Source organism: Calonectris borealis, chromosome W (assembly GCF_964195595.1).
Source record: "Calonectris borealis chromosome W, bCalBor7.hap1.2, whole genome shotgun sequence".
In the NCBI taxonomy this organism is placed as follows: domain Eukaryota; kingdom Metazoa; phylum Chordata; class Aves; order Procellariiformes; family Procellariidae; genus Calonectris; species Calonectris borealis.
The window spans coordinates 29,238,421-29,265,346 of NC_134351.1; the positions used below are offsets into that span (position 1 = coordinate 29,238,421).

Below are 26,926 nucleotides of genomic sequence, written 5' to 3' on the forward strand. Positions count from 1 at the left end.
TGCATGCTGCCTTTATGTGTTGGAGTTCCATTATTAGTGCCCTATACTTCTGCAGAGCATGCTGTCCTTCAGCACAGTATAATTCCATTTACCTGAAAGTTTTATCTATCTCTGATAGAAGCTTTTGGGTCTCAGGAGACATCCCTCTGACAAACAAGGAAAGAGATCAGCTCTAGAAGGCATGTCAGGCAAAAAGAGTTTTTTCTAATGATTTCAGTGGTGTACTTCCCGTAAAGCTATACCTTCTAATTCTAGCTGTTTTCTTCAGATTAAATGGTTTAGAGGCCCATAAATATATGCTCCAATATACTGTAGCCTCAGAAAATCAATAGAATATGGTAGAAACTGCATTTAAGCAAAGTTGAATTATCTAGACCATTTATCTAAAGCAGCTTTGAATTTTACAGAAGATCATCTATTCCTAAGATACATGTATTCATGTAAGCATGGTATGTTTATTTTCCATTTCCTAGAAATACTACCTTACAAATATTTTAATTTCCTTTAATTTACTATGACGAAGTAATCATTCTCCTATACCTACTAATGGTGTTTTGAAACTATAAGCTACCCTGTGCTGCTCCCACAGTGAGCAAGAAGTCTGAAATAACAAGCTTTATTCTTTCCTTTGATTTCTTTTTCCTCTTCCCATGCTCTCCAGGCTTGCATGGCCTTCTAACTCCCTCTCTCCACAGTGATGTAACCTTTCTGTCTCTCTTACCTATCAGTCAGTATTACATCCTCTGAACACATAGTTTTATCAACATCCAATAGACACAAAGTCTGATCTAAAGTTTGGACATGCAAAAATATATAAATATTTAATCATGAGGTTCAGTGACCCACAAATTTGCAAATCTGAATGCAAGTCAAGGTTTGGATTTCAAGTTCACCCTATGTTTATAGGTGGTCACAACCAATAAAGTCTGTGAGAAAGACAGCAAACCTTCAGGTAGACTATAGAACAAAGAGACTTTATCCCATATACAACAAATCCCTTCCTGTCTCAATTGTCTGGAAAACATATGTTTCAATCTGATATCTTTGTATACTATAGAGATTCCTTTGCTTTTAGTAAATACAGTTTATAAACACTCAAAATTTAAGAATTTTAAATCAATAAAACTCACAAGAAATAGAATTTCTTTATACTATAATATCACAGAAAAAAATCCACCATCAAGCACAGAATTATCCCATTTCTTTTAAAACTGACTTATCACTGCAGACAATTCATTAAATCAGATAACCTATTTAAAAAAAAAAAATGTAGCCAACTAGTGCCTTAATAGTTGTTTAGGTATAAAAGTGTAAGTAGACAATAGCCAATGAATCCGGAAGATAGCTAAAAAGGGAGTGTGAGGTTAAAAAAACGAATGGCTGCTTGTGATGGATGCACCCACTCTGAGTGAACAGTACTTTGGTTCAGGCATCACCGACAAGTAGGCCTGACTGAAATCATCCTTGATGTGCAAACCTTGAGAATTGTGCTAGGCCATATCTTCTCAGGAACTAAGGAATCTAGACCATGTCTTATCAGGAGCTAACAGTACCAGCCCGAGCTGGGACTAGACAAAACTAAAACTGCTACAGCTGCACTCCTGCACATACACCAAAGGGGGGTTTAACTACAAGTCAATCACTTTAATGCTATAAATATCTGTAGACCCCCCCGAGCCCATTGAGCTCTCCTGTACGGCAGCAGGCTGCACGGCAGTGATCTCCCCCTTGAGCAGGGATGCCTCTTAAGGTTACTCCTCGAGGTTGAGAGACCCCTTACCCAGCATCTGATATCTATAATGAGGTAAGCAACATTTTACATTAGGCCTAAAAGTATATTGTATGCTAGCAACATTTATATATCCAGCTATAGCTTAATTATTAGAAGTGTAGTAAGTAGTAGTGTTTGACCGCTGTCTAAATCATTGTCTAACCACTGTCTAAATTATCATTTAAATCATCATTTAAATCATTGTCAAATCACTGTTTAATTACCATTCAATTATTGCTTAATCACCATTTGATTACCATTTAATTTTCATTCAGTCATGGATTAACTATCATTTGATCATCGTTTAATCATTAATAAAACCCTTTTAGTTAACCCCACAACGATGACTTCTCTTAATAATTCACCTGTGACACTGCTGCACGTGCAAGTTTAAACGGAACCGTTAATTAGGGGCGGAGGTGTCTGTTATTAGGGTAAGTGGATGGGGGAAGGCTTTGTTTCCTCTATCTCCTTATACGTAGCCCCGTCCTATTCCTGTGGGCGGGTTGAAGCCGCGCGAGACAGTTGTCGCTGCTCTGGACACGGCTCCTTCCGCTTCCCCACCCCCCTAGAGGGCAGACGGCGTTCTCTGACTACGCGCGGAGTCTCTGTCTATTACTGTATAGGCCCCAGTCTCGGGGAGGGGGAGGTTGGTGACTCTGCAGGCGATGACGGCGGTACCGTGAGCCACCTCGCGTGTGCCTCGTCCTCTCTTCCCCCTCTCTAGCCGCCTCCGCGTGGGAGCGCGCGGGCGTGCAGGCCTCAGCAGCAGCCAGGAGGAGGCGGAGCTGACGCGAGCGGACCGGCGGGTTCGGGTCCCTCCTTCCTCCACCCTTCTTCCTCAATTCTTTCTCTTTCTTGCGCCTTCCTTTCGTCCTTCTGCGCGTCGCGCGTCTCGTTCCGCGCTGCTGCCGCAGAAGGGAAGCGGCGGTGGCTCCGCCAGCTTCGTGCCCCACACCCTCTTGCCCTTCGCTTTCCCAGAAACAGTCCAGAGCCACCTGCAGCGCCTCCGACATCGGCCGTGGGGTTTTTCGCTCCGCCCCCCCTCCCAGGAGCAGGTACGCGGGCGCTGAGGGGTTTGAGAGCTGTTAGCGCGGTGGCGGTGTGCGCAGAGGAGCGGCGCGGGGGGCGCTTGGGCTTCCCCGCGACGTTTCTGCTGCCTTCCGCGAGGCGACGGGTGGCAGGGCGTCTCTCGTCTCCTCCGGCGGCCTCCTTCCTCTCACTCTCTGACGCGGCGGGTGCTGCAGAGGGAGGCCGCGGGCGGGCTGGCGCACACCCCACTCCCCCCTTAGCGGGGCAGACAAAGGGAGCGAGGCAATGAGGCTTCCTCAGTCCTCGCTGGGAGAGAGGCGGTGGGGGGGTGAGGGGAGCCGCGCAGCAGCCGGTGCCGAACATGATTCAGGGGTTTGTGAGAGGCCCCGGCGCGGCGGGGAGTGCCCCGGGCTCCACATTCCCGGCTTGGCACCCCCTCCTATTTTTTTTGCTCCTTAGCCCGGCAGCCTCCGGGTCTTTTGTGTTCCGGTGTCCTCGGTGGGGGGGCGGGGGGGAAGGCGACTGAAACGTGTATCACGCTTTGAGCACTTGGTGCCTTCCCTTTTGTCTGACTCATTGAGCTGGATTTAATTGTCATTGGGAAATGCCCGGTTTTGATCCGTGTTCTTCGCATTTACTTTGTCTTTTTGCTTCACCTAGAACACTGTTAGAGAGGCGTATACCTGAAACATCTTTGCTGTTTGTTTGTTTTTTGGGTTTTTTTTTTTGTGGTCCGTTTTCTAGCGGAGGATGTTCAGATAAATAAGTATTTATTTAACCAGCCGGTTTAGCCCCATTGCTGACTCAATTCCAAGGTTTTATTATTGATTTAAAATTAGTTTGTATTTGTATTCCCTTTATTATATTAAAATAAGTATTAGGATAAGTTTAAGTGCATTTATTATGCTCTTCACGAAGTGCATAAGTGTTAGGATTCAGTTGTAGTTTACTGGAAGTGCACTCGGTGTGCAAGAAAGAGCTTAGTTATATTGATTATTCAAATAATCTCAATATCTGCCGTTATTAAAGTTGACTATGCCTTAGCTTAGTTGTAATTTGGAACTAAAAAGATGTTAACTTTAATAATAATAATAAAGTATTTAAGTTCCCCTTTTAGTTTAGCTGGGTAAATTTGCTAGTAACTGTGAAGGTCAGTGATGTAAATTACTGTTTGAGTTTACATGCTGAATAAAATAGCTCCTTTTTATATTGGGAGGTCAGGGTCAAACAGGGACATCTGAGGGTTAAGACTTTCTCCTTTTGGGGGTAGAAGAGATCTTTATATTTTTTGCAAAAGTTTGGTTGTAACCACCCAACCAAAAGGTTGGGGGATGTATTCATAAGGCTGTGAGAAAGTAATAATCTCTTAAGTCTCTGATCATAGCCAGTTGTTTTCTGTTCTTGCTGTGAAATAGAGATGAAAATGTCTGTTTGAGATGACTACCTCATGATGCTGCATTTTCTTGATTGAATTTAAGTATCTGCACTCCCTTTTCCTCTAGAAAAGAAGCTGTAGTCATGTTAATTGAATTTCATATTTTCCTCTTACAGTGGGTGTATGTTCGGCTGCTTCGGTTCTGTGGGTTGTTGGAGTTGGCAGCCTTCAGAGATATAAATAGAAGCTGATTTCAGAGGCCCCTGTTGACAAGGTTTTGTGTCTGAGCCTTTAGCTTAGCCTGTCACACTGCAGCCTTGTGACAGGCGGAAGCTAATGCGTTCACCCATGTGACCCAAGTTTCTGAGAAAAGTTCAGTAAAGCAGATATGTGATGGTATTAGCTAGTTTTCTAGAGAAATAGAACTGAATTTGTAAGGCCTTAGCTAGTTACTGATCTTGGTAGAAAAGCTCGTAGGGAAGAATTGGAGAAGTCTGTAATCTGTCTCTTCTGAAAACTTCACTTTCACTGTTGGTTCAAAAGATTAAATGGCACATTTTAGTGTCCTGGTTAGTAGATTAAATTCTGGAAAGTGTATTATAACCTAGTCAGGTGATACCTGGACCTTAAAGAGTGTGAAAAAGCACAATTTCTTAAGCATTGGATAACAACTTGATCTTTCAATTAGAGGCATGTATTTCAAGTAGTGAAAGACTCTGCTGACAAAGGAGCCATGAAGACTCTTGTTTGTAATATGCTAATACTGGCATTAATACCTAAAGCTAAATTTAGTAAGTGGTGAAACATGCTAATTTGAAAGTGGAGCAAGTCAATTGAGATTGATGGTGGTAGTGTATGTGATAGCACTTTGAGCTTACCTGCGTAATAAGGGCAGAAGTACGGTCTTTATTTGTATTATAATAACAAAGAGCTACAATAAAGATGAGAATTTATTTTTTTTTTTTTTTTTTTAGGTCTTAGATTTTCTGTTGCATCCATTGACTGGTGTATGGCTGTAAAACTGCCATTTGTTGAGAAGTATATCAGAATAAGTGCGAGTTTGCTTTGTAGTACTGAAACCAAGGTATAAATCATTGAAGTCCCGTGACCACCAGCAGGCAAGCAGATTAATTTTACTCTTTTCTCCTGCTATTGATTTACTTAGATACCAGAAGTTTAGATTAACTAGACAAATGCTACTGTCAATTACAGTTGTCATACTGTTGAGATATTAGCATTTGGTATGTTTGAGTTCTCATGAGCATCAGCAGAAAAATGTCCCTTATTGTGGCTGCCCGTAAAGAGGAAGGCAGTAATCTAGAGTTTTCACTAAAATGTCTCCAAGTGCCATAGGCAGTACTTCCACTAAATTTTTGGAGAACAAGCGCAATATTATGTGTTCTCAATTTGTAGTAGATCGTTTGATTACTGTATTCCAGTTTTATTGCCATTGGGAACTAAGGATTTGGTTATTATATCAGTTTTTCTACTACCCTTATTTTGCAGAGGCTAACTACCAGTGAAGGTGAAGTATTTTTATTCCTAACTTTGGCAGTTGATGGCAGAGATGAGGGTTAGCATTATCTACCTTTGGGAGGTGCAGAAGTCTGCCTCTATCTTTAAGATTTAACTGGCTTTTTGGAAATGCGTAGGCTGTGTAAATGAATGTATTCAACAGTCTAAAAATGTTTTATTTTTCTTGGAAGAGTAAAATCTGGTCTAAGCTTATTTCATAAATGCTTTTTGATCATTGTTTTGAGGGCCTGTTGTACGCATGTTGTTGCCAGTTAATATTCAGTATTGGGCTTCATATGCAATTTAAGCAGAGTTAAAGGTCTTGTTATGGAAATTTCTAAAGATATAAAATACAGTTTTAAAATGACTGTTGCCCATACTTCAGTTATTTTTGTTCTGTTTAACAAATGTGTTGTGACAGTACGAACTGCTAATAATGGGATTAGCATCAGAATGATGCAAGATCAACATTACTGAAAAAGTGGAGTTCTTTTGGAGTCTGCAAAGATAAGCTATGCTAATTAACAGAATTGTTTAGTAGACCCAAACTTGGTCTTGCTTATTCTACCCATCTAGCTGTAGTGTTGTTTTTTTTTTCTACCTTGTAAGTGCTTAGAGGTTGGTAATAAAGTTTTTGTTGGCCGTTGAAATCAATTTGGTCGTAACCTGCACACACAGCTCAGTGTCTCACAAGTATATTATTTCCCAGTATTACTATGTGTATTGGGTTTGCATGGCAAGGTTTTGGTAGCGGGGGGATACAGGGGTGGCTGCTATGAGAAGATGCTAGAAGCTTCCCCTATGTCTGATAGAGCCAATGCCAGCTGGCTCCAAGACGGACCCGCCGCTGGCTAAAGCTGAGCCAGTCAGTGATGGTGGTAGCGCCTCTGTGGTAACATATTTAAGAAAGGGTAAAAACTGCTGCGCAACAGCAGCTGAGAGAGAGGAGTGAGAATATGTGAGAGAAACAATCCTGCAGACACCAAGGTCAGTGAAGAAGGACGGGGAGGAGGTGCTCCAGGTGCCAGAGCAGAGATTCCCCTGCAGTCCGTGGTGAAGACCATGGTGAGGCAGGCTGTCCCCCTGCAGCCCATGGAGGTCCACGGTGGAGCAGATATGCACCCTGCAGCACGTGGAGGACCCCACGCCAGAGCAGGTGGATGTGCCCGAAGGAGGTCATGACCCTGTGGAGAGCCTGCGCTGGAGCAGGCTCCTGGCAGGACCTGTGAACCTATGGAGAGAGGACCCCACGCTGGAGCAGGTTTGCTGGCAGGACTTGTGACCCCGTGGGGGACCCACACTGGAGCAGTCTGTTCCTGAAGGACTGCAGCCCATGTGAAGGACCCACGCTGGAGCAGTTTGTGAAGAACTGTAGCCCGTGGGAAAGGCTCACAATTGGAGAAGTTTGTGGAGGACTGTCTCCCATGGGAGGGACCCCACGCTGAAGCAGGGGAAGAGAGTGAGGAGGAAGGAGCGGCAGAGACAGCATGTGATGAACTGACCGCAACCCCCATTCCCTGTCCCCCTGTGCCGCTTGGGGGGAGGAGGTAGATAAAATCAGGAGCAAAGTTGAGCCTGGGAAGAAGGGAGGGGTGGGGGGGGAAGGTGTTTTTAAGATGTTGTTTTATTTCTCATTACCCTACTCTGATTTGATTGGCAATAAATTAAATTAATTTCCCCAAGTCGAGTCTGTTTTGCCTGTGACAGTAATTGGTGAGTGATCTCTCCCTGTCCTTATCTCGACCCACAAGCCTTTCATCGTATTTTTCTCCCCCTGCCCAGCTGAGGAGGGGAGTGATAGAGCGGCTTGGTGGGCACCTGTTGTCCAGCCAGGGTCAACCCACTACACTATGATAATGCTCTTTACCTCTTTTAGAGGTTCATAATGATGTTACTTATCAATACAATTTAAGTATTGAATTATATATTAACATCCATATATCCATCTTTAAAAACGCTGATATCGCTTTTTGTGGGCAAGGTAAGCAGACCTACTTTAATTCTATAACCCTGTAATCGATTTTGGTGAAATGCTGGTTTCTAATGCAGTTCTTGGTTTTATTTACAGCATTGAAATGGCTCAGGAGACAAACCAAACCCCAGGGCCCATGCTGTGTAGTACAGGATGTGGATTTTATGGAAATCCTAGGACAAATGGGATGTGTTCTGTTTGCTACAAAGAGCATCTTCAGCGACAGCAGAATAGTGGTAGAATCAGCCCAATGGGTAAAGGTTTGAGTCTGTTTGTTTTGTTTTGTGTTGTGTGGGGTTTTTTTTGTCTTAAAAATATAATGTGTAGGTGATGAGAGGAATCGCAGAATTTATTTCAGGAGATCTTCCGATAGCTGCATACTAAAACTATGAATATCAAAGGGAGTAATACTTTAAATCACAGTAAAAATAAAAATGCATTTTTGTGTAATATATTCTGGCCCACTTGGTGTTGAGCCTTAATTTGCATTTCTACTTACCCTCCACTATAGGTGTGTTCTTATACAATCCCTGTGTTTTGGTCATTAACAATATAGTCTGTCTTTAATTAAGAAGATGCAGTAGAATGAGGAATGATTGGAAATGGTTCATAACTGTATGCAAAACTACTTGACTAACTTGTATTCTATACTTTGCTTGTAATTAACTTCTCAAATTTCTGTTATATAGGGGCAGCTAGTGGTTCAAACAGTCCTACCTCAGACTCTGCATCTGTACAGAGAGCAGATAGTAGCTTAAACAACTGTGAAGGTACTGCTAGTAGCACATCTGAAAAATCAAGGTAAGATCATAGAATCATTTAGGTTGGAAAAGACCCTTAAGATCATCTAGTCCAACCGCTAACCTAACGCTGCCAAGTCTACCCCTAAACCATGTCCCTAAGTGCCATGTCTACACAGTCTTTTAAATACTTCCAGGGATGGTGACTCAACCACTTCCCTGGGCAGCCTGTTCCAAGGCTTGATAAACCTTTTGGTGAAGAAATTTTTCCTAATATCCAATCTAAACCTCCCTTGGCGCAACTTGAGGCCATTTCCTCTCGTCCTATCGCTAGTTACTTGGGAGAAGAGACTGACTCCCACCTTGCTACAACCTCCTTTCAGGTAGTTGTAGAGAGCGATAAGCCGCCTTTTCTCCAGGCTGAACAACCCCAGTTCCCTCAGCCGCTCCTCATAAGACTTGTGCTCTAGACCCTTCACCAGATGAAGGTATTATTTTGAGGCTTGAATGAACTGTGAGTGTATAGCAAGTTAAAGTAACATTGCAGTAACCTTGCCCTATTACAGTGAGTTTCTGCAGAGGAAAAAGGGACAGTGCACCTGACAGTGCTTTATGAATCTTTATAAATGAGAACTAATTAGCATTTGGTGTTGGACTACTGCATTTACAAGGACATTTCTGGTTTATCTGGGGAAATATTTGCTACAGATTGTGTAGTTTCTTCTAGGGAAGAGAGATAGAAGTACAGGTCAGGAACGTGTATCAATAATAACTGATCAGGTAGTCTATTGATGGATTTTAACAGTTTAAGCTCTTATTATGAACTCAAAACTAATGTAATTACCCATTTCACTGTATGTGAACAGAAATGCTCCTGTTGCCGCTTTGCCTGTAATGCAGCAAATGACAGAAATGAGCATTTCGAGAGAGGAAAAAGTATCACCGAAAACAGAGACCGAGCCAGGTATGTTTGCAGAGTAACACTGGGTACAACTGACTTAACAGAAGCTGACAATTTATTTACTTTCCCTTAAGTAGGCATATCCCTTTGTGGTGACGGTCTTGAGGAACTGTTAATTATGGATGCTTCTTGAGTATTAGTACCCTCAGAATCAAGAAAAATGACTAGTGCCAGAATATAGTTTTCAGATACGTGTTCAATTTCAGTAGATAATTTGACACTTGAGGAGCATTTTGGCTATCAAACCTTCATTTTTGAAAGTAAGACACTTAAATTGTATCTGGATGCAAGATGTTCAATTTTGAAGTCAATGTTGATTTCTGTATAAAATCTAGCAGTACAGTTCCTGCTGACTCATGGTAATCAAAATGGTTTGTTGCATTTGAAGAACAGAGTTCTTAATAAATTCCATTCTACAGGATGAGAGTGGGGGAGAAGGGAACACTTGATTTAAAATAGTAACGAAGACTGCTAAAGGTTCTTGGACTAATTGAGTAATCAGTAGATATAACCAAAACATTATTCTGTGGATATAGAATACTTATGGCATTAATTGCTTAGTGAGAAGGTTCAATTTAAAAGTTTTACTCCTGTTCAGGAAGGTTGTAGCTGTAGTATTTAAACTTTGAAGTGTAAAGTATTTCTTGATGTGAGGTGGGGAGGGACCGCTTCCCTACCTACTAGTGAGTGATTGAATTAATGTTTTATTATATAGCAGTTTATTCAAATGGGTATCTTAATGTACTTGTTTGATATCTATAGGTATTGACACTTGTTAATTTTAACAGTTCTGAAACAGTCTTAAAACATTAAAAGCTGATGTTTAATAAGAAAATCTGTTCACTACTGAAGATAAAATGATTTTTTTTTGTTTTGAAAATCTGAGTTGAAAATTCCAGAAGGTACCACTCAGCACTATATAGATGCATCTTTGTCAATAAGACTGCTGTTACAGCTGATAGTTAATTGCTCAGTGTTTGTACACAGGTTTTTACTATTTTAATTAAGTCATGTTAAGTGAAAATTGTGACATGAACTAAATTACAATTGCTTTTACTATATTCTTTTTTGGTTATGTACAGACTGAGGAGATTTTTACATGTTTCAGCTTCTTGTAACTTAGAGGCTTATTGTATGTAACTTAGAAATTTATACTTGTCTTGTTATGAATTGCTACCTGAAAAAGTGACAGGCAGGAAAGAAATACATAAAATGGTTGCAGTGGTCAAGTAATAGCTGAATTTTGTCTTATTAAAATTGCTAATAGGGATTTGTCACTTTGCCAACTGTAAAGGGCAATCTTCTGTTTCTGACTCAATATCCATTTTCTCATAACAAGGCAGCTAAATGGTAGTGTCAGACAGCACTCTCTATTGATTAGAATGGGGGGGGGGAAAATCCCTAAAAGCAACTCAAGATAATAATCTTGCAGGTTGAAACCAGTCAAAGCTCTGTTAAAGCTTGTGTAGAGATCATTTGGAAAACTACCACAGAATTTAAATGTTTGGAAAAAAACTTCTATAACAAAATTGTCTTCCTTAATACATATCCATAAATTCTTGAAACAGTCTTCAGCTGCTCTAAAAGTAGAAGTTCATCAAGTTGGGGGCAGATTTTATAAGGACACTATTCTGTGCTGTCTACATGTCCTTATATACTATTCTTAGATTATGAAGGGTTTATTGGACACTTAAGATATACCAAGTGTTTGCTGTATTCACTAGTACATTGATCTTGTAAGTGTCTTGCAGTCAAGAAAAGCTGGCCTCGACTTTTTATAAATCCTTATTGTGTTTGGGCTAGTTCTGTATTTTTTTTCTTTCTCTTTTTCCAGCAGCATCCAATATGTGTTGGCCTCTCTTGAGAGGAGCTGAAACAATAGTAGAGTAGATAATTCATGTCACCTCATAACAACAAAGCTAATAATCTCTATGAGATGTAATTCTCTAAGATAATGCCTGTCATGATGTTGCTAATGAAAAGACTGTTTAGTTTTATGTGTAGTCTCACCCTGGCAATTGAATTTCATAACTGTCTATCAGATGGTAGGTCAGAAACCAACAATGTAGCCTTCAAGCAAAGTAGGTCTCTTTTTTTTTTTTTTAATGCCTTCAGCACTATGAAGGCTCATTCTCTTCTGCAAGCTAGAAAGTTCTAAATAGTTAGGTCTGGACAACTGTCTTCAAGTCTGTGGACTAAAAGTATACTTTCTTGTTGTTGGGATTTAAGCATCTGATTCTAGAAGGTTCTGAAGTTGACAAAAATGAAGCTTAACAGGCTTGTTTTTTCTTTTGTTTTTCCCAGGTTGAGGTTGTAACCTGGATTCTCATTCAGAACAAATCAGGTCTGAAGGCAATTAATCATAGCATTTGAAGGAAGAAAGGCATGACAGATGTAACTGGCCTAGTTGGTTGTAATTTAGATGTCTAACATGTTATATTTTGTTGTAACTTGTAATTTCTTAGTTCAACTTTCTTGCTTGTTGTAGTTTTGTAATTGAATTGTGGCATGTGTTCAGTCCAGTTGCTTATCTGATGAACTGTTCACAAGTCAGTGAAATATCAAGACCTTTATATCAAAACTCCAACTCATAATTGGGCATTAGTTATATCATGCATTTTATAGGCTTTTGATATGCTTCTACACTTTTTAATTGAGGATTGAATTCTAGTCCAGTCTTGACCAAAGTCAGAATATACCTGAAGCATTCTAGAGATATTGTTCATATTTGTGTGTTTTTCCACGCTAATTTACAGGAATTAAATGCAAAAAAAACCCCTTATCTAACTCCTTTACTTTCCTTGTGTTGATTATTACATCAGAGCAATACCATTACCAAGTTGGTGAGGCATAGTAGAGGCTTTTAAGAAACCTGTTTTGTTTTAGCAGGTTTTTAAGTGGTAATAAAACATCCATACAAGAGAGCTGACTTACATATTGAGCACTAAAACCAAACTGTTCTGAAAACAAGTATGTTTAAATAATCATATTGTATCAAGTCATAGCATATTTTTAGTATTTTTTGCTTTTGTGGTTCACTACCTTTCTGAATGAGTTGCCTGTCGGTGTTTCCAGACTTAATTAGTATCAGCATGCATATCAAAAGCTTTAACTTTTCTTAACCCAGTAATAGCTTTGTTCTAGGGAGCAGTGTGGTGAGTTATCACTCTGAAGCCACAGCTGTGGAATAATGCTGCCTGTAAAGAAAGTGAACTGGAACTTGAAATGCATATGGTCTTGTGTAAAATAAGTGTTAAAAAATCTTCCCCAAATATTGTTAACTTACAGTCTTATTCCATCCACATTGTAGGCTACCCTTTCCATTCCTGGAAGTTGACATTTAATGGAATTCATGAGATGATGGTTAGCTCACTTGTCTTTTGGCTCTGTACCAAGCCAATATGATGAGTTATTTTAATGTTAAATGCCACAGCTGTCCTACATGCAGGTTGAGACCCTGTTATGGGTTGCCCTCACTTATGTTATAGATAAAACGAGTAGCTATGATATATACAGTGTGTATTGCAGATAATAATCTGAGTAAGATGCTGATTAGACAGCTATCTTATCTTGAACCTTCAATACCTCATAAATAGATTATATTGCTTGGTTCTTGTTTTAATAACTGATTCGTTTTCAAACATGGCTATAGTATTTAACTGTGGGTGCTATCTGTAGACAGTTCCTTTGTGGCTGTTGATTAAAATAATCAGATATATCAACTTTGTCTTGTGTTCAAAATTATCTTCCCATTTCTCATGTCTGCTGTAGTTTGAGTAGATGTCCCTGACTGAAACAATTCTGAAATGGAACTAATAATCTCTTCTAAGTCTTGAAGCTGTCTACCTTGAAAAATAAGACTGAGGACCCAACTGCTGGTCCTGTGCTTGTTGCTGATAGGGTGCTATCGTATCTTTTTGAGAGAGATGTGCAACAGACATGAAGTCTTGATGGTAACCAAATTAAACTATATTTCAGTGTGATACTTAAACAGGGGTATCTGTTTTATTGTTGTAAGAGTAAAAATATTCAGTGTGCCTGTTAAGAGTTGGGCATGTGGGAGATTAGTTACATGCTGCAGAATAGTTTTATCCCAGTTCTTTGGCATCAAATTAAAAATGCAGTTTATTCTTTAGCCTTTTATCATGGGCACCTAGATCAGCATAGCAATTGCAGTTTCTGAAGAATAAAATATTCATTCTCAAGCTTGATAAAGCATAATAAATATTGTCCATCTTATTTTCAATGACTCAAACTTTGTATACAAGTCAGTTGTGTTAATGTGCAGCGTAAGGATTACCTAATCTGTAGTACAGTTTTCAGTTCTAGTACTGCAGAAGTGCAGTATGTCTTTCTGATGACTTTTGGGTGCTCTTTTTTATTACCTTTATTCCTTCTTCTGTTTTAATTTTCCCAGTTCTTCCATGGTGGGAGTTGGGGATAATCTTCATGTAAAAGTAGTTAGAATGCTTAAAACTTTTTTTTAATGCTCTCAAGCATTTCACTCTTCACTGGCATGCTTACTGCTTCCTAGTACTGTGGAAGTCAATGCAGTTTGTTAAACTGCTAGGGTCCTATTTTGGATAATTTGTTTGGGTATAGAGGAAGCTTCTAAAAACTTTGGTATTACTTTGGTAGCTCTTTCTGGTTGCTTTAAATATGGGGAGGTGTAGTGGGTTGACCTTGGCTGACTGCCAGATGCCCACCCAGCTGTTCTCTCACTTCTCAGCAGGACAGGGGAAGAAAATAAGATAGAAAAGCTCATGGCTTGAGATAAGGACAGGGAGATTGCTTACCAATTAGTCACAGGCAAAACAGACTCAACTAGGGGAAAATTAATTTAATTTATTGCCAATTAAAAAAAATGGAGTGGGATGGTAAGAAACAAAGACAAAACTAAAAATGCCTTCCCCCCACCCCCTTCTTCCCAGGCTCAACTTAATTCCTTTATTCCAGACTCTTCTACCTCCTCCCCCTATTCTGAGTGATGCAGGAGGAATGGAGGGTTGCAGTCAGTTCATAAGTTCCTCTCTGCTCTTCCTTCCTCCTTGCACTTTTTCCCTGCTCCAGCATGGGTCCCTCCCACAGGATACAGTCCTTCATGAACTGCTCCAGCTGTATTGGCTTATGTAAGGAAAACCACTGTCAGTACTGAAAGCCTAGTTATTGCAGTAGTTATTACTTTTTCAGAAGCAGTCTCACAGAGTCACTGTGGCTTTAATACTTTGGGGTCAGAGTAGCATTGTTCTTCCTGTTTGTAGGACCTTTCTACGTACAGGTTGAACAGCTGTCATGCTGTGGCTTACTTCCAATCATCAGTGACCTTGCTGTTCCCCCTCTGCTTTAAAGATGCATCTTCAGACTGAGTGAAGTAAATCTTCCCAAATTTACAATGCAACACTTGTATTTGTGTTTCCCCCCTCCCCCCCCGGCACTTCTCGTACTAGGATTATGTTGGTCCTTATCCTAGCAGAATTATAATCATAGAATGGTTTGGGTTGGAAGGGACCTTTAAAGTTCATGTAGTCCAACCCCCCTGCTGTGGGCAGGGACATCTTCCACTAGATCAGGTTGCTCAGAGCCCTGTCCAACCTGACCTTGAATGTTTCCAGGGATGGGGCATCTACCACCTCTCTGGGCAACCTGTTCCAGTGTTTCAACACCCTCACAGTAAAGAACTTCTTCCTTGTATCTAGTCTGAATCGACCTCTTCTAGTTTAAAACCATTACCTCCCCCTTGTCCTGTCGCTACAGGCCCTGCTAAAAAGTCTGTCCCTATCTTTCTTATAAGCCCCCTTTAAGTACTGATAGGCTGCAATAAGGTCTCCCCAAAGCCTTCTCTTCTCCAGGCTGAACAACCCCAACTCTCTCAGCCTTTCCTCATAGGAGAGGCGTTCCATCCCCCTGATCATTTTCGTGGCCCTCCTCTGGACCCGCTCCAACAGGTCCATGTCTTTCTTGTGCTGAGGGGTCCAGAGCTGGACGCAGTACTCCAGGTGGGGTCTCACCAGAGCAGAGTAGAGGGGCAGAATCACCTCCCTCGACCTGCTGGCCACGCTTCTTTTGATGCAGCCCAGGATACAGTTGGCCTTCTGGGCTGCGAGCACACATTGCTGGCTCATGTCCAGCTTTTCACCCACCAGCACCCCCAAGTCCTTCTCAGCAGGGCTGCTCTCAATCCCTTCATCCCCCAGCCTGTATTGATACTGGGGGTTGCCCCGACCCAGGTGCAGGACCTTGCACTTGGCCTTGTTGAACCTCGTGAGGTTCACACGGGCCCACTTCTCGAGCTTGTCCAGGTCCCTCTGGATGGCATTCCCCGTGCCTGTTTTGTTGTTCTTGATGGTACTGCATTGTAAAATGACTGTGGTTAACTTACTGTTGTCTTACTTTATTAATAAATTAGAAAGTCATGCCCAGCTCTGAAAACTTCTTTTGCTCCTGAGTTCTTCAACCTTGTAGCAGGAGAACTGGTCTCGTAAAATTGAAGTGAAACAAACCTCATCTCGTAACCTGAGCCAATGGTTGGCGAGAGAAATAACCATGGTGATGGAGAGGGCTACATGCCAGTAGGAACTCTGTTAAGGTGATAAAACATGTTCTGGTGGTAAAAGGCTTTGCTTCATATGAATAGGGTTATTGGTACTGAGGAAGCAGGTCGGCAGGTAACAGTAACAACCATTTTCCTACCATTGTTTCAACTTTTGTCTAGTGACTTATTCAATGGCAATCATATGGCAATCACTTAGAGCACTTTGCCTGATGATTAACACGGTATGATTTCTGGCATAAAATGAATTTAATATATTGAGGAATGGCATTGTAGTTTCCCAGTTAGATTTGGCTTGTATGCTAGAGGGAGCCTTTTGTGACAAGCAATTGTCAGGGTAGTATCTGATTAATTTGGCTCCTAATGTCATGCCAGAACAACTAAAACAGTTTGAAAAAGGGGGTTTTGTTCTGATGTGTGAGCTTTAACCAAAGGGTGTTGTCCCTGTTCTAGCTGTTAATCAGAAGCTACTTTGAGGACTTCATGATTAAAACTCATTAGATCTAACTCTGCTGGCATAAAAGTGGGAGGATACCTCCTTTCTGCAGGTGTTATCTGTGTAGAGTAATAAATTGAACACTTTAATTCTGATTTAGGGGGCCCTGTCCCATCTCCTTGTCTTGGGACCTTTTAATTGCCCATTTCTGCACATTATCTGTTTTTCCTTTTTGGAATGTATTTTAGTTGCAGGGGAAGGATCCTGTTTGGCAGCTCTTTTGGGAAATGGGCCTTTGCACTTAGGATTATTATCATTGCTTTCTAGTTCCCATGTTGCTGGTTGTGGCAGTGAACACTAGTCAGTTTATATGGAGGAGGAAGTACATTTGTAGTAGTTGGTAACATTTTCCCTTAGATGGATTTGTTTTTAATATCTTTGTTTTGTGATGCAGAATGATCTACTAGACTATCTCTTTGCCTTGATGATTCAGTGAGCTCAGATTGGGTCACTGCTGCACTTGCACTGCTTCTTGTAAGGCTTGTCCTCCATTGGTTCAGGTGGTTCCTGCTGTAGCAATTCCCATAACATGCAACTCAAATCATGGGTTACAACAATTTAAAGGTATATCCATTACAATCTCCACCCCTGGTCCCTTTGGGCCAGAGCATAGGGTTTAACATTGCAATGAACTCCTCCCCTTGCCCCTGCTCTGGCTTGGACTTATCCACAGACTGCAGTCCCTTAGGGTTGTACCTGCTCCAAGTGGAGCCTTATCTATGAGCCATGGCCACAGACGCTTCAGGGTGTCCTGCTCCTGCGTGGACTCATCCACAGGTCACAGTCCCTTCGATTCGAGTTCACGCTGCAGTTCCAGCCTGTCCAGTACAGCAGCACAGGAACAGCAGCGATGCCCCGGCCATCTGCCAGCCCAGGCGCATCCCCATTACTGTTATCAAAATGTTCCCAGGCACAGCAGAGTAAGGTGATAAGCAGTCCAGCAAGCAACGAAAGCAAAAAGCAGTCACTAACGAGCACAAGACTCTAATATACAGTAAGGTACGCAAGCCCCATGGCAAGCACAGGAGTCTGCCAATTAATAGCTAAACAGCAATAACAGCTGTAAATTTGATCTAGCACATTCCAATCAAACCTGTCGTTATCTCGAACCCTTTGAGCCCCATGTTGGGGGCCAAAAAGGACTGTCATGGTTTAACCCTGGTAGGCAGCTAAGCACCACACAGTTGCTTGCTCACTCCCCCCAGAGTGGCATGGGGGAGAGAATTGGAAGGTTCCATCTGCCATGGTTTACAACTAGCATTTAATTTAAAACAGACTGGCAAAATAACAAATGTAAAAGGAGCTTGGCCATGTGTTGTAGTTTAACCTGGCAGGCAGCCAAATACCATGCAGCTGCTCGCTTGCTCCCTCCCTACCTCCACAGTGGGGGGGGAGAGAATTGGAAGGGGGAGAGTGAGGAAAAACCCGTGGGTTGAGATAAAGACAGTTTAATAGAACAGAAAAGGGAAAATAATAATAAGAGAATATACAAAATGGGTGATGCACAAGGCAGTTGCTCACCACCTGCGCTGACTGATAACCAGGTAGCGATCGCTACTTCCTGGATCACACCTACCATTCTTGTACTGAGCATGACATCACATGGTATGGAATACCCCATTGGCCAGCTGTTGTGCCTGTGCTCCCTCCCAGTCTAGCTTGGTAGCATGGAAGCTGTCCTTGACAAGGTACTTAACACACTGATGTTTTCAGTTGTTGCTATCAACATTCTCCTCATACAAAATCCAAAACACAGCACTAGGAAGAAATTTAACTCTATCCCAGCCGAAACCAGGACAGTATCCACCCCTTATTCTATACCATTTACGTCGTGCCTAGGTCTCACATTTTCCAATACGTTCCAATTAAGACAAGAAAGGTGGTGGTGATTGAGATAGATATATATATACACACACATACATACACACACACACACACACACACACACACACACACACACACACACACACAGAGATATCATTCCCTTAGTCTATGGGCCATCCCTCTAAAATGTCCATTGAGTTCATTTAGTCCATGACTTTGGGCTCCATCTGTCATAACAGGCTTTCAGGGCAGGAGAGATGGTGTGTGGTGTAGGACTGTTGCATCCTGAAGCCAGTTCTGGTTCCATTATTGCTACGCTCATCTGGTTCTATCATCGTTGCACTTCGCTCGGTTTCATTGGAGTTCTTCATTAGTCTGGGTGATTTTTACTGCTATACCATTGATAGCAACCATAAAGTGATGACAAACAATATCATGTAAAAATTAGCCAATTAACTGAATTGTATGATGCTATTTTCACCCAAAATCAAATCCCCTTGAGGTACACATTGGACGTCCCCATCCTTTTGCATTACCCACCAAGTGCACCTAGGTCCCTGAGCAAAAGCAATCCCACGGATGGGTTTTCCCTTGCCAGAGGCAGGAGTAACCCAGACTGTCTTCCCCAGCATATTTCCTATGTGCACGACAGGGACTTTATCTCCATCTACAGTACGCAGAAGTTTTGATTGGGCAGGGCCAGCTCGAGTGACAGATCCCCTGGTGTTGACTAACCAGGTGGCTTTTGCTAAATGTGTGTCCCAATGCTTGAATGTCCCACCACCCATTGCTCTCAGCGTAGTCTTTAGCAGCCCATTGTATCGTTCGATTTTCCCAGAGGCTGGTGCATGGTAGGGGATGTGATAGACCCACTCAATGCCATGCTCTTTGACCCAGGTGTCTATGAGGGTGTTTCGGAAGTGAGTCCCGTTGTCTGACTCAATTCTTTCTGGGGTGCCATGTCGCCATAAGACTTGTTTTTCAAGGCCCAGGATGGTGTTCCGGGCGGTGGCATGGGGCACAGGATATGTTTCCAGCCATCCGGTGGTTACTTCCACCATGGTGAGCACATGGCGCTTGCCGTGGTGGGTTCGTGGGAGTGTGATATAATCCATCTGCCAGGCCTCCCCATATTTATATTTCAACCATCGTCCCTTATACCAGAGAGGCTTTACTCGCTTGGCTTGCTTGATTGCAGCGCATGTTTCACATTCATGGATAACCTGTGCAATAGCATCCATGGTCAAGTCCACCCCTCGATCACGAGCCCATCTATATGTTGCATCTCTTCCTTGATGGCCTGAGGTGTCATGGGCCCACCAAGCTATAAATAATTCACCCTTATGTTGCCAGTCCAGATCCACCTGAGCCAACTTCAATCTTAGCATCCTGGTCCACCTGCTGGTTGTTTTGGTGTTCTTCAGTGGCCCGAATCTTGGGTACGTGAGCATCTATGTGACGTACTTTTACAGTCAGGTCCTCTACCCCGGCAGCAATATCTTGCCACAATGCGGCAGCCCAGATGGGTTTACCTCTGCGCTGCCAGTTGTTCTGCTTCCACTGCTGCAACCACCCCCACAGGGCATTTGCCACCATCCATGAGTCAGTATAGAGATAAAGTACTGGCCATTTTTCTCGTTCAGCAATATCCAAGGCCAGCTGGATGGCTTTCACCTCTGCAAACTGGCTCGATTCACCTTCTCCTTCAGCAGTTTCTGCAACTTGGCGTATAGGACTCCATACAGCAGCTTTCCACCTCCGATGCTTTCCCACAAGACAACAGGACCCATCAGTGAACAGGGCATATTGCTTCTCATTTTCTGGTAGTTTGTTATAAAGTGGGGCCTCTTCAGCACGCGTCACCTCCTCCTCTGGGGATAAGCCAAAATCTTTGCCTTCTGGCCAGTCCGTGATCACTTCCAAGATTCCTGGGCGACTGGGGTTTCGTATTCGGGCCCGTTGTGTGATCAGTGCGACCCACGTACTCCACGTAGCATCAGTTGCATGGTGTGTAGAGGGGACCCTCCCTTTGAACATCCAGCCCAGCACCGGCAGTCGGGGTGCCAGGAGGAGCTGTGCTTCAGTACCAACCACTTCCGAAGCAGCTCGAACCCCTTCATATGCTGCCAATATCTCCTTCTCAGTTGGAGTGTAGCGGGCCTCGCATCCTCTGTATCCCTGACTCCAAAACCCTAAGGGTCGACCTCGAGTCTCCCCTGGTGCTTTCTGCCAGAGGCTCCAGGTAGGGCCATTCTCCTTGGCTGTGGTGTAGAGCACATTCTTCACATCTTGTCCTGCCCGGACTGGCCCAAGGGCTACTGCATGAACTGTCTCCCATTTAATTTGTTCAAAGGCTTGTTGTGGCTTAGGGCCCCATTTGAAATTGTTCTGCTTCCGAGTCCCTTGATAGAGAGGGCTTACGATTAGGCTGTAATCTGGAATATGCATTCTCCAAAAGCCCACAACGCTTAAGAAAGCTTGTGTTTCCTTTTTGCTAGTTGGTGGAGACATGGCTGTTATTTTATTGATCACATCCGTTGGGATCTGACGACGTCCATCCTGCCATTTTTTTCTTAAAAACTGGATCTCCTGTGCAGGTCCCTTGACCTTACTTTGTTTTATGGCAAAGCCGGCATTCAGAAGGATTTGGACTATTCTCTTCCCTTTCTGAAAAACTTCTTCTGCTGTGTTGCCCCATACAATGATGTCATCAATGTACTGCAGGTGCTCTGGAGCCTCCCCCTGTTCCAGTGCAGTGTGGATCAGTCCATGGCAAATGGTAGGGCTGTGTTTCCACCCCTGGGGCAGTCGGTTCCAGGTGTACTGGACGCCCCTCCAAGTGAAAGCAAACTGCGGCCTGTACTCTGCCGCCAAAGGGATTGAGAAGAACGCATTGGCGATATCATTTGTGGCTTACCACTTGGCTGCCTTTGACTCCAGTTCGTATTGAAGTTCTAGCATGTCCGGCACGGCAGCACTCAGTGGCGGCGTGACTTCATTCAGGCCACGGTAGTCTACTGTTAGTCTCCACTCTCCATTGTACTTTCTCACTGGCCATATGGGACTGTTAAAAGGTGAGCGAGTCTTGCTGATCACTCCTTGGCTCTCCAGTCGACGAATCAGCTTATGGATGGGAATCAGGGAATCTCGGTTGGTGCGGTATTGCCTCCAGTGCACCGTTGTGGTGGCAATTGGTACCTGTTGTTTTTCAGCCCTCAGCAACCCCACAACAGAAGGGTCCTCTGAGAGACCAGGCAAGGTGGACAGCTGTTTAATTTCCTCCGTCTCCAAGGCAGCTATACCAAAAGCCCACCAGTACCCTTTTGGGTCCTTGAAATACCCTCTCCTGAGGTAGTCTATGCCAAGGATGCACGGAGCCTCTGGGCCAGTCCCAATGGGGTGCTTCTGCCACTCCTTCCCGGTTAGGCTCACTTCGGCCTCCAATACAGTTAACTCTTGGGATCCCCCTGTCACTCCAGAAATACAAATGGGTTCTGCCCCTTCATAGCTTGATGGCATCAGGGTACACTGTGCACCGGTGTCTACGAGAGCCTTATACTCCTGTGGCTCTGATGTGCCAGGCCATCGAATCCACACAGTCCAGTAAACCCAGTTGTCCCTTTCCTCCACCTGGCTGGAGGCAGGGCCCCTCTAGTGCTGGTCATAGTATCCATCTCTTACTTCTTGCAAACATTAGTGTGTTATCAACATTCTTCTCATACTAAATCCAAAACATACCACTAGGAAGAAATTTAACTCTATCCCAGCTGAAACCAGGACACCATGATTTTTGGTTTGGGAGATGTTTAGTCAGTTTCTTAATGTTATAGCTAATGCCTGTCAGCTGAGGTGTGTGGTATCCAACAGGCTTACACTGTGGTGCCAGTGTTTCTTAACCTGATTTTTTTTTTTGGTCACAGGCTCTCAGCTAGATTATCTGATACTGAACACTACTTTCCTTGGGGTTTAATGACAAGTTTAAAGGATTATATCTATTCATCTAGAAAACAGTAATTGTCAAGACAAAGGAATTGTTTTATTTAATTTAAAAAAAAAAGCAGCTGTGGAAACTACTCTGCAAAGTATTAACAGCAGTAATAATTGTAGTGCTGTACCTTTGCTTTTTACCAATAGTGTGCTTAAATATGGAAAAAGTATTATATATCCAAGACTGGATGGTATTGTTATCCTCAGACTTAACAAAATAGTGTTGATGCTGAACTCTTCACACTTTTTAGAAAAATCTATAGAATATGTAAAAAATAAAGTTAGTAAAGAGTTTGAGTTGTTCTTTAGGACTGTTACAGTTATAATATTGTATAAGAAAATACTGTGTAAAACTTTTTGGGTACGAGCACTGAAAGTTCCTTGTTACCTCTGAAAGTTTGTCACTTCTGAATCTTGTTTACAATCTGGAATATGAACTACTGACTGGAGGCTCTCTTTGTTAACTTCTACAGTGAATTGTGAAATGGGGCTTGGATCTGTGAGGCTTTGTGTTTATTAGTAATAGGCATATGAACATAATACAAATAAAGTTTTAAAAGAGCCGGTATTAATAGTAAAGATAATAAAAAGTTAACTATAAGGGGTTCATGATATCTGGAAAAATCCACTTTTTACAGAATGCAATGCTTACTGATCCAAAAGGATCTCAACTAAGAAATCCTATTTGCGTGCATAAAGTTGGTTACAAATGATTCCTTTAAGCCTATGTTCTCAATCATTAATTCTGGAGTGTATTTTATAGTTTGCTCATTATCTTTTAAAACAATAGATGTATTCATAGAACTGAGTGTTCAGGAAAACTGAACAGGAACAGACTCCTTGGGTTGTATGTGTTAAAGTTTGTATTCAAACACATCTCCCTTGACTTTCCTCTGCACTAATTTGAGTATAAAAAGGATTTTAAAAACAACTGATGGAAAAACTAATTTTTCAAAGAAAATTAACAGCTCCACAGAAGTTCATAGAAGGACCCATTTTTATCCTGCAGAGAACTTGAGTAAAATGTGACTAAAATTTGACCAAAAATGTTTGTGACAAAGGCAATTGAAAAATAAGTCATTTTGACTCTACCTGCTTGAACATTAAGGTTGAATATAGTACAAGGATACAGATATTCAATGTAAATATGTACTTTTTTTTTCTTTACATTACTGGAGAAAAAAAAAGTGTCTGAAACAAGGGCTCTTTTGAGCTGTGTGGTTTGTAGTAGTATGCTTGATGTATCACAGAATCAGTGGTTTGAAGCTCAAGAATGTTAGCTGCTGTTCTGGTTGACTCTTTGAGGTTTTAGATCATCTGACTTGGCAAGTATAGTGGCAGAGTAACTCAGTACTATGACAAAAAAGCATTACTGTAAATATGTCATCTGTTTCTAAAATATGTTCCTATTGACTTTTCCACAAGTATCCCCTCTGTTCAACAACTTTAACTGTGACAATATTGTTATTGTTTTGGATTAATTTAAACTAGATCATATGACTTTTAATGTTGTGTGTACATGGAACTTCTGGAGTGCTTTCCAAGCCTTTACACCTATATGGGTTTATACAGGTGATAACGCTACGTATCCTGTATTTTCTAGGTGATGGAACAGTGGGGAAAACTTGATCATTTTCTGTAGAGATAAAAGGGAAGTTAATAGAATACCTATTCTACTTAGTACTTCAGACAATAAACTTCAGGGTCTTAGTAGAGGGGAATTAACTGTTAATAAATAGAAGCATGCTACTGAGTAGCTAGTGAAGTCAAGAAAAGGAAAAAATTAACCTTTATTTCTTTTGCTTGCTTTAACAGTTGTTACTCAACCAAGCCCATCAGTTTCTCAACCTAGTACTTCACAGAGGGAAGAGAAAGCTTCCGAACTGCCTAAACCAAAGAAGAACAGATGTTTCATGTGCAGAAAGAAGGTTGGCCTTACAGGTATGAGAGCACTTTGTCAATATTGAACAGATAGATCTATATGATTAGTTGCCTCTTACTAGATTAAATTTTTTGAAATATCTGTAGCCTTTAAACTTGCTTGCTGTTTCAAAATCCATAATGTTAGATCCCTTAATAGAGCTGATCTTTGTAAATATTCATTTCACTTATTCTGTTCGTTAAAGTAGATGCACATACCCGCTTTGTACTGACTAAGCCCTTAATTTATAGCTTGCTTAAGTCTGAAGCTTCCTCGTGATGTTGCTTTTCCTTTTCTTTGTACAGGATTTGATTGCAGATGTGGAAACTTATTTTGTGGACTTCACCGTTATTCTGACAAGCATAACTGCCCATATGATTACAAAGCAGAAGCTGCAGCAAAAATCAGGAAAGAGAATCCAGTTGTGGTGGCTGAAAAAATCCAGAGAATATAAACTAGCCTACTTGTGAAAAGACTGACTTTCATTTGTTTTATTTTAATATACCCTAGGAAAGCATTAAAGAGCAGATGCATGGCCATTTTCCTTTGTTCTCCAAAGTTTTAATTTTGGCCTTGTCTGTCATAATGATATTTCAGAATGTTTGGGTGTTTGTTACAGGCAGAATTGGATAGATACAGCCCTTGAAAATGTATATGCTCTCCTCAGAATATGATTGGATGATCAGAACCTCTACAGGAATACACATGCACAGAGGACAGGCTCTAGTTCACATATGCCAAACAGATGTATACTATCTGCATGTTTGCAGCAGATCTGCCTTTTGAGATGTTCAAGGTGTATAACACTAGCCAAAGACTATGTGCCTGTTTGGGAGAAGGATATGTCAGAAAGATTGGCGGTCTACTTCTATCACTTAAAATCTTGTTCTACTTTTAGTTTCCACACTCCATTGTTTTCCAGCAGAATGTAAGCCATGTAGAGGGCTCTACCTTCCAGTAAGATGAGTGTTGGTGCCATATTTAATAAAAAGTCATTTAACAGTTGTGATGGGAAAAATGGAAAAAATCAGATATGTATGAGAAGAAAACTATTTTGGAACAGATTACATTAACTTTAGAATCATGAAAATAGTTTCCCAAAGAAATGTCCTGTTAGAAACTTAAGAACTAGCCTGCAACAGTTGTCTGCTTTTCCTTGCGTAGCTAAAAATGTTATGTAGCACAATATTGTGCTAAGATTGGCTTACAAAACAAAAGCTACATATGTGTGGGTTTTTTTAGACATACCACAGCAGCTCTATCAAGTGACACATGCATCTGTGTAAGTTGCAGATGTATTTGAGCAGTTTATTATTCATGTACTTATTAAATTCAATGTGTTCTGGGTTCAAAAGAATATTAGGAGCTTTTTTAAATTAAAAAAAAAAAGTTTTAAATGTAACAGTTGCACATGCAACAATTGTTGGATATGGAAAACTGTACCCAACATGACTGCTGTAGACTTAAGTGGGAGCTGGAACCACTCTTGGAGGGCTGCTTTATAATTTTTAATTGTACTTGGGTGTAGGACTGTAGTGTTCTTAGGTGTATTGCATGGGCTCCATTATCTACAGCTTTGTATAATAACTAGAAAGGGCAGTATAGTTCACTGATGCTTGTCTGGCAATATCACTTCTGTGTTATAATGGAAGGGTTTTTTGTGATGTATGAAACTTGTGGGTTTTTTTATATAATCAAGTATAGTGTAGACTAGTGTTGTAGTAATGCCTCTTCTCATCTGTAAACAGTTGTGTATGTACACAAAACGCTACTTCTGACTTTTACTGCAGTGTTCAGTCTTAGTTTTTTAGTTCACTATTAAAAGCATCAGGCTTTTGCTTTAACTTCTTTCAATTTAGTTATCAGATATGCAAACACGTACAGATAGTTCATACTTGGGTATTGCACATAATCACACTATCCAGCATTTATGCTCTGTTGTATTATGTAAATAATAAAAAACATGTACAGAAGGAAATAGTTTTTGTGGTAGTTCATTGGTTTTAGTTACTGCTGTAACTTGGAAGTGGCCCTGTGGAGGTTGGGGTACAAAGCTAGTACTAGGTTTGTATAGATGTCTTTTTGCTTAAACCTGTCTGTCTAACCTCCTTATTTCTTATTTTGACATACCGACTTGTTTAAGATGGCTTGTTGAGGTCAGAGAAGCATGAACAGCTGGAATACAGGTAACTACTTGATGACCAGACAAAGATGTCAGCAAACAACAACGTGCTTAAAGGGAATGAAGGAAACATTAGCAGTGAACTTTAAATGTTTGTGGTTTGTTGTGGTTGTTTTTTTTTTCCTTTTGCCTACAAAAGTTATTTCCAGTGGATCTGGTTTAATACAGCCAGTATACCGACTACATTGTTTTGTTCAAATCTTCGCCAGCAGGCCTGGGCAGAGTTGTCAGGGTCTGTATCCAAATATGGATGTCACATATGCCAGACTTATCCTTCCCAAGGAGAAACAAAAGTACAGAGCACACAGCACATGTTGACTTGCAAGAAGCTATCTTCACTGCTGAATAATACATAAAAATTGTTTATATCAGAAATCTATAATGTGCATCCCATCAGTCAGCTAGTACTAACACTCAAGGGATAAGTATTACTGCTGCTGCTATATATACTTCTGATAAGGGAACAAGGGCATGTTCTGGGCCTTCATGTGCCAGGATTAATTTTATTTTTTTAATCGTGGAACTGTTTTAAAGCATCAAAATTATCATTTTTCCACCTTTTTGTGTTAAAGTAAAATGAACTCAACTGCATCATAAAAA

The 26,926-nt window shown here is 41.4% G+C and overlaps 1 protein-coding gene across 4 annotated transcripts; it reads left to right on the forward strand.

Moving 5' to 3' along the window:
- Positions 1-2,382: 2,382 nt before the first annotated feature.
- Positions 2,383-26,926, forward strand: LOC142075085 (AN1-type zinc finger protein 5-like). 4 transcript variants are annotated; one of them, XM_075136087.1, is made up of 7 exons: positions 2,383-2,829; positions 6,783-6,954; positions 7,762-7,925; positions 8,355-8,466; positions 9,272-9,369; positions 24,039-24,164; positions 24,450-26,926. In XM_075136087.1, exons 3-7 carry the CDS (start codon positions 7,769-7,771, stop codon positions 24,596-24,598), a joined length of 642 nt encoding a protein of 213 aa, XP_074992188.1. In that variant the 5' UTR covers positions 2,383-2,829; positions 6,783-6,954; positions 7,762-7,768; the 3' UTR covers positions 24,599-26,926. The 4 variants fall into 4 exon arrangements, with proteins under 4 accessions (XP_074992188.1, XP_074992189.1, XP_074992187.1 ...); XM_075136088.1 differs by lacking the exon at positions 6,783-6,954; XM_075136089.1 differs by lacking the exons at positions 2,383-2,829; positions 6,783-6,954 and adding an exon at positions 7,276-7,674.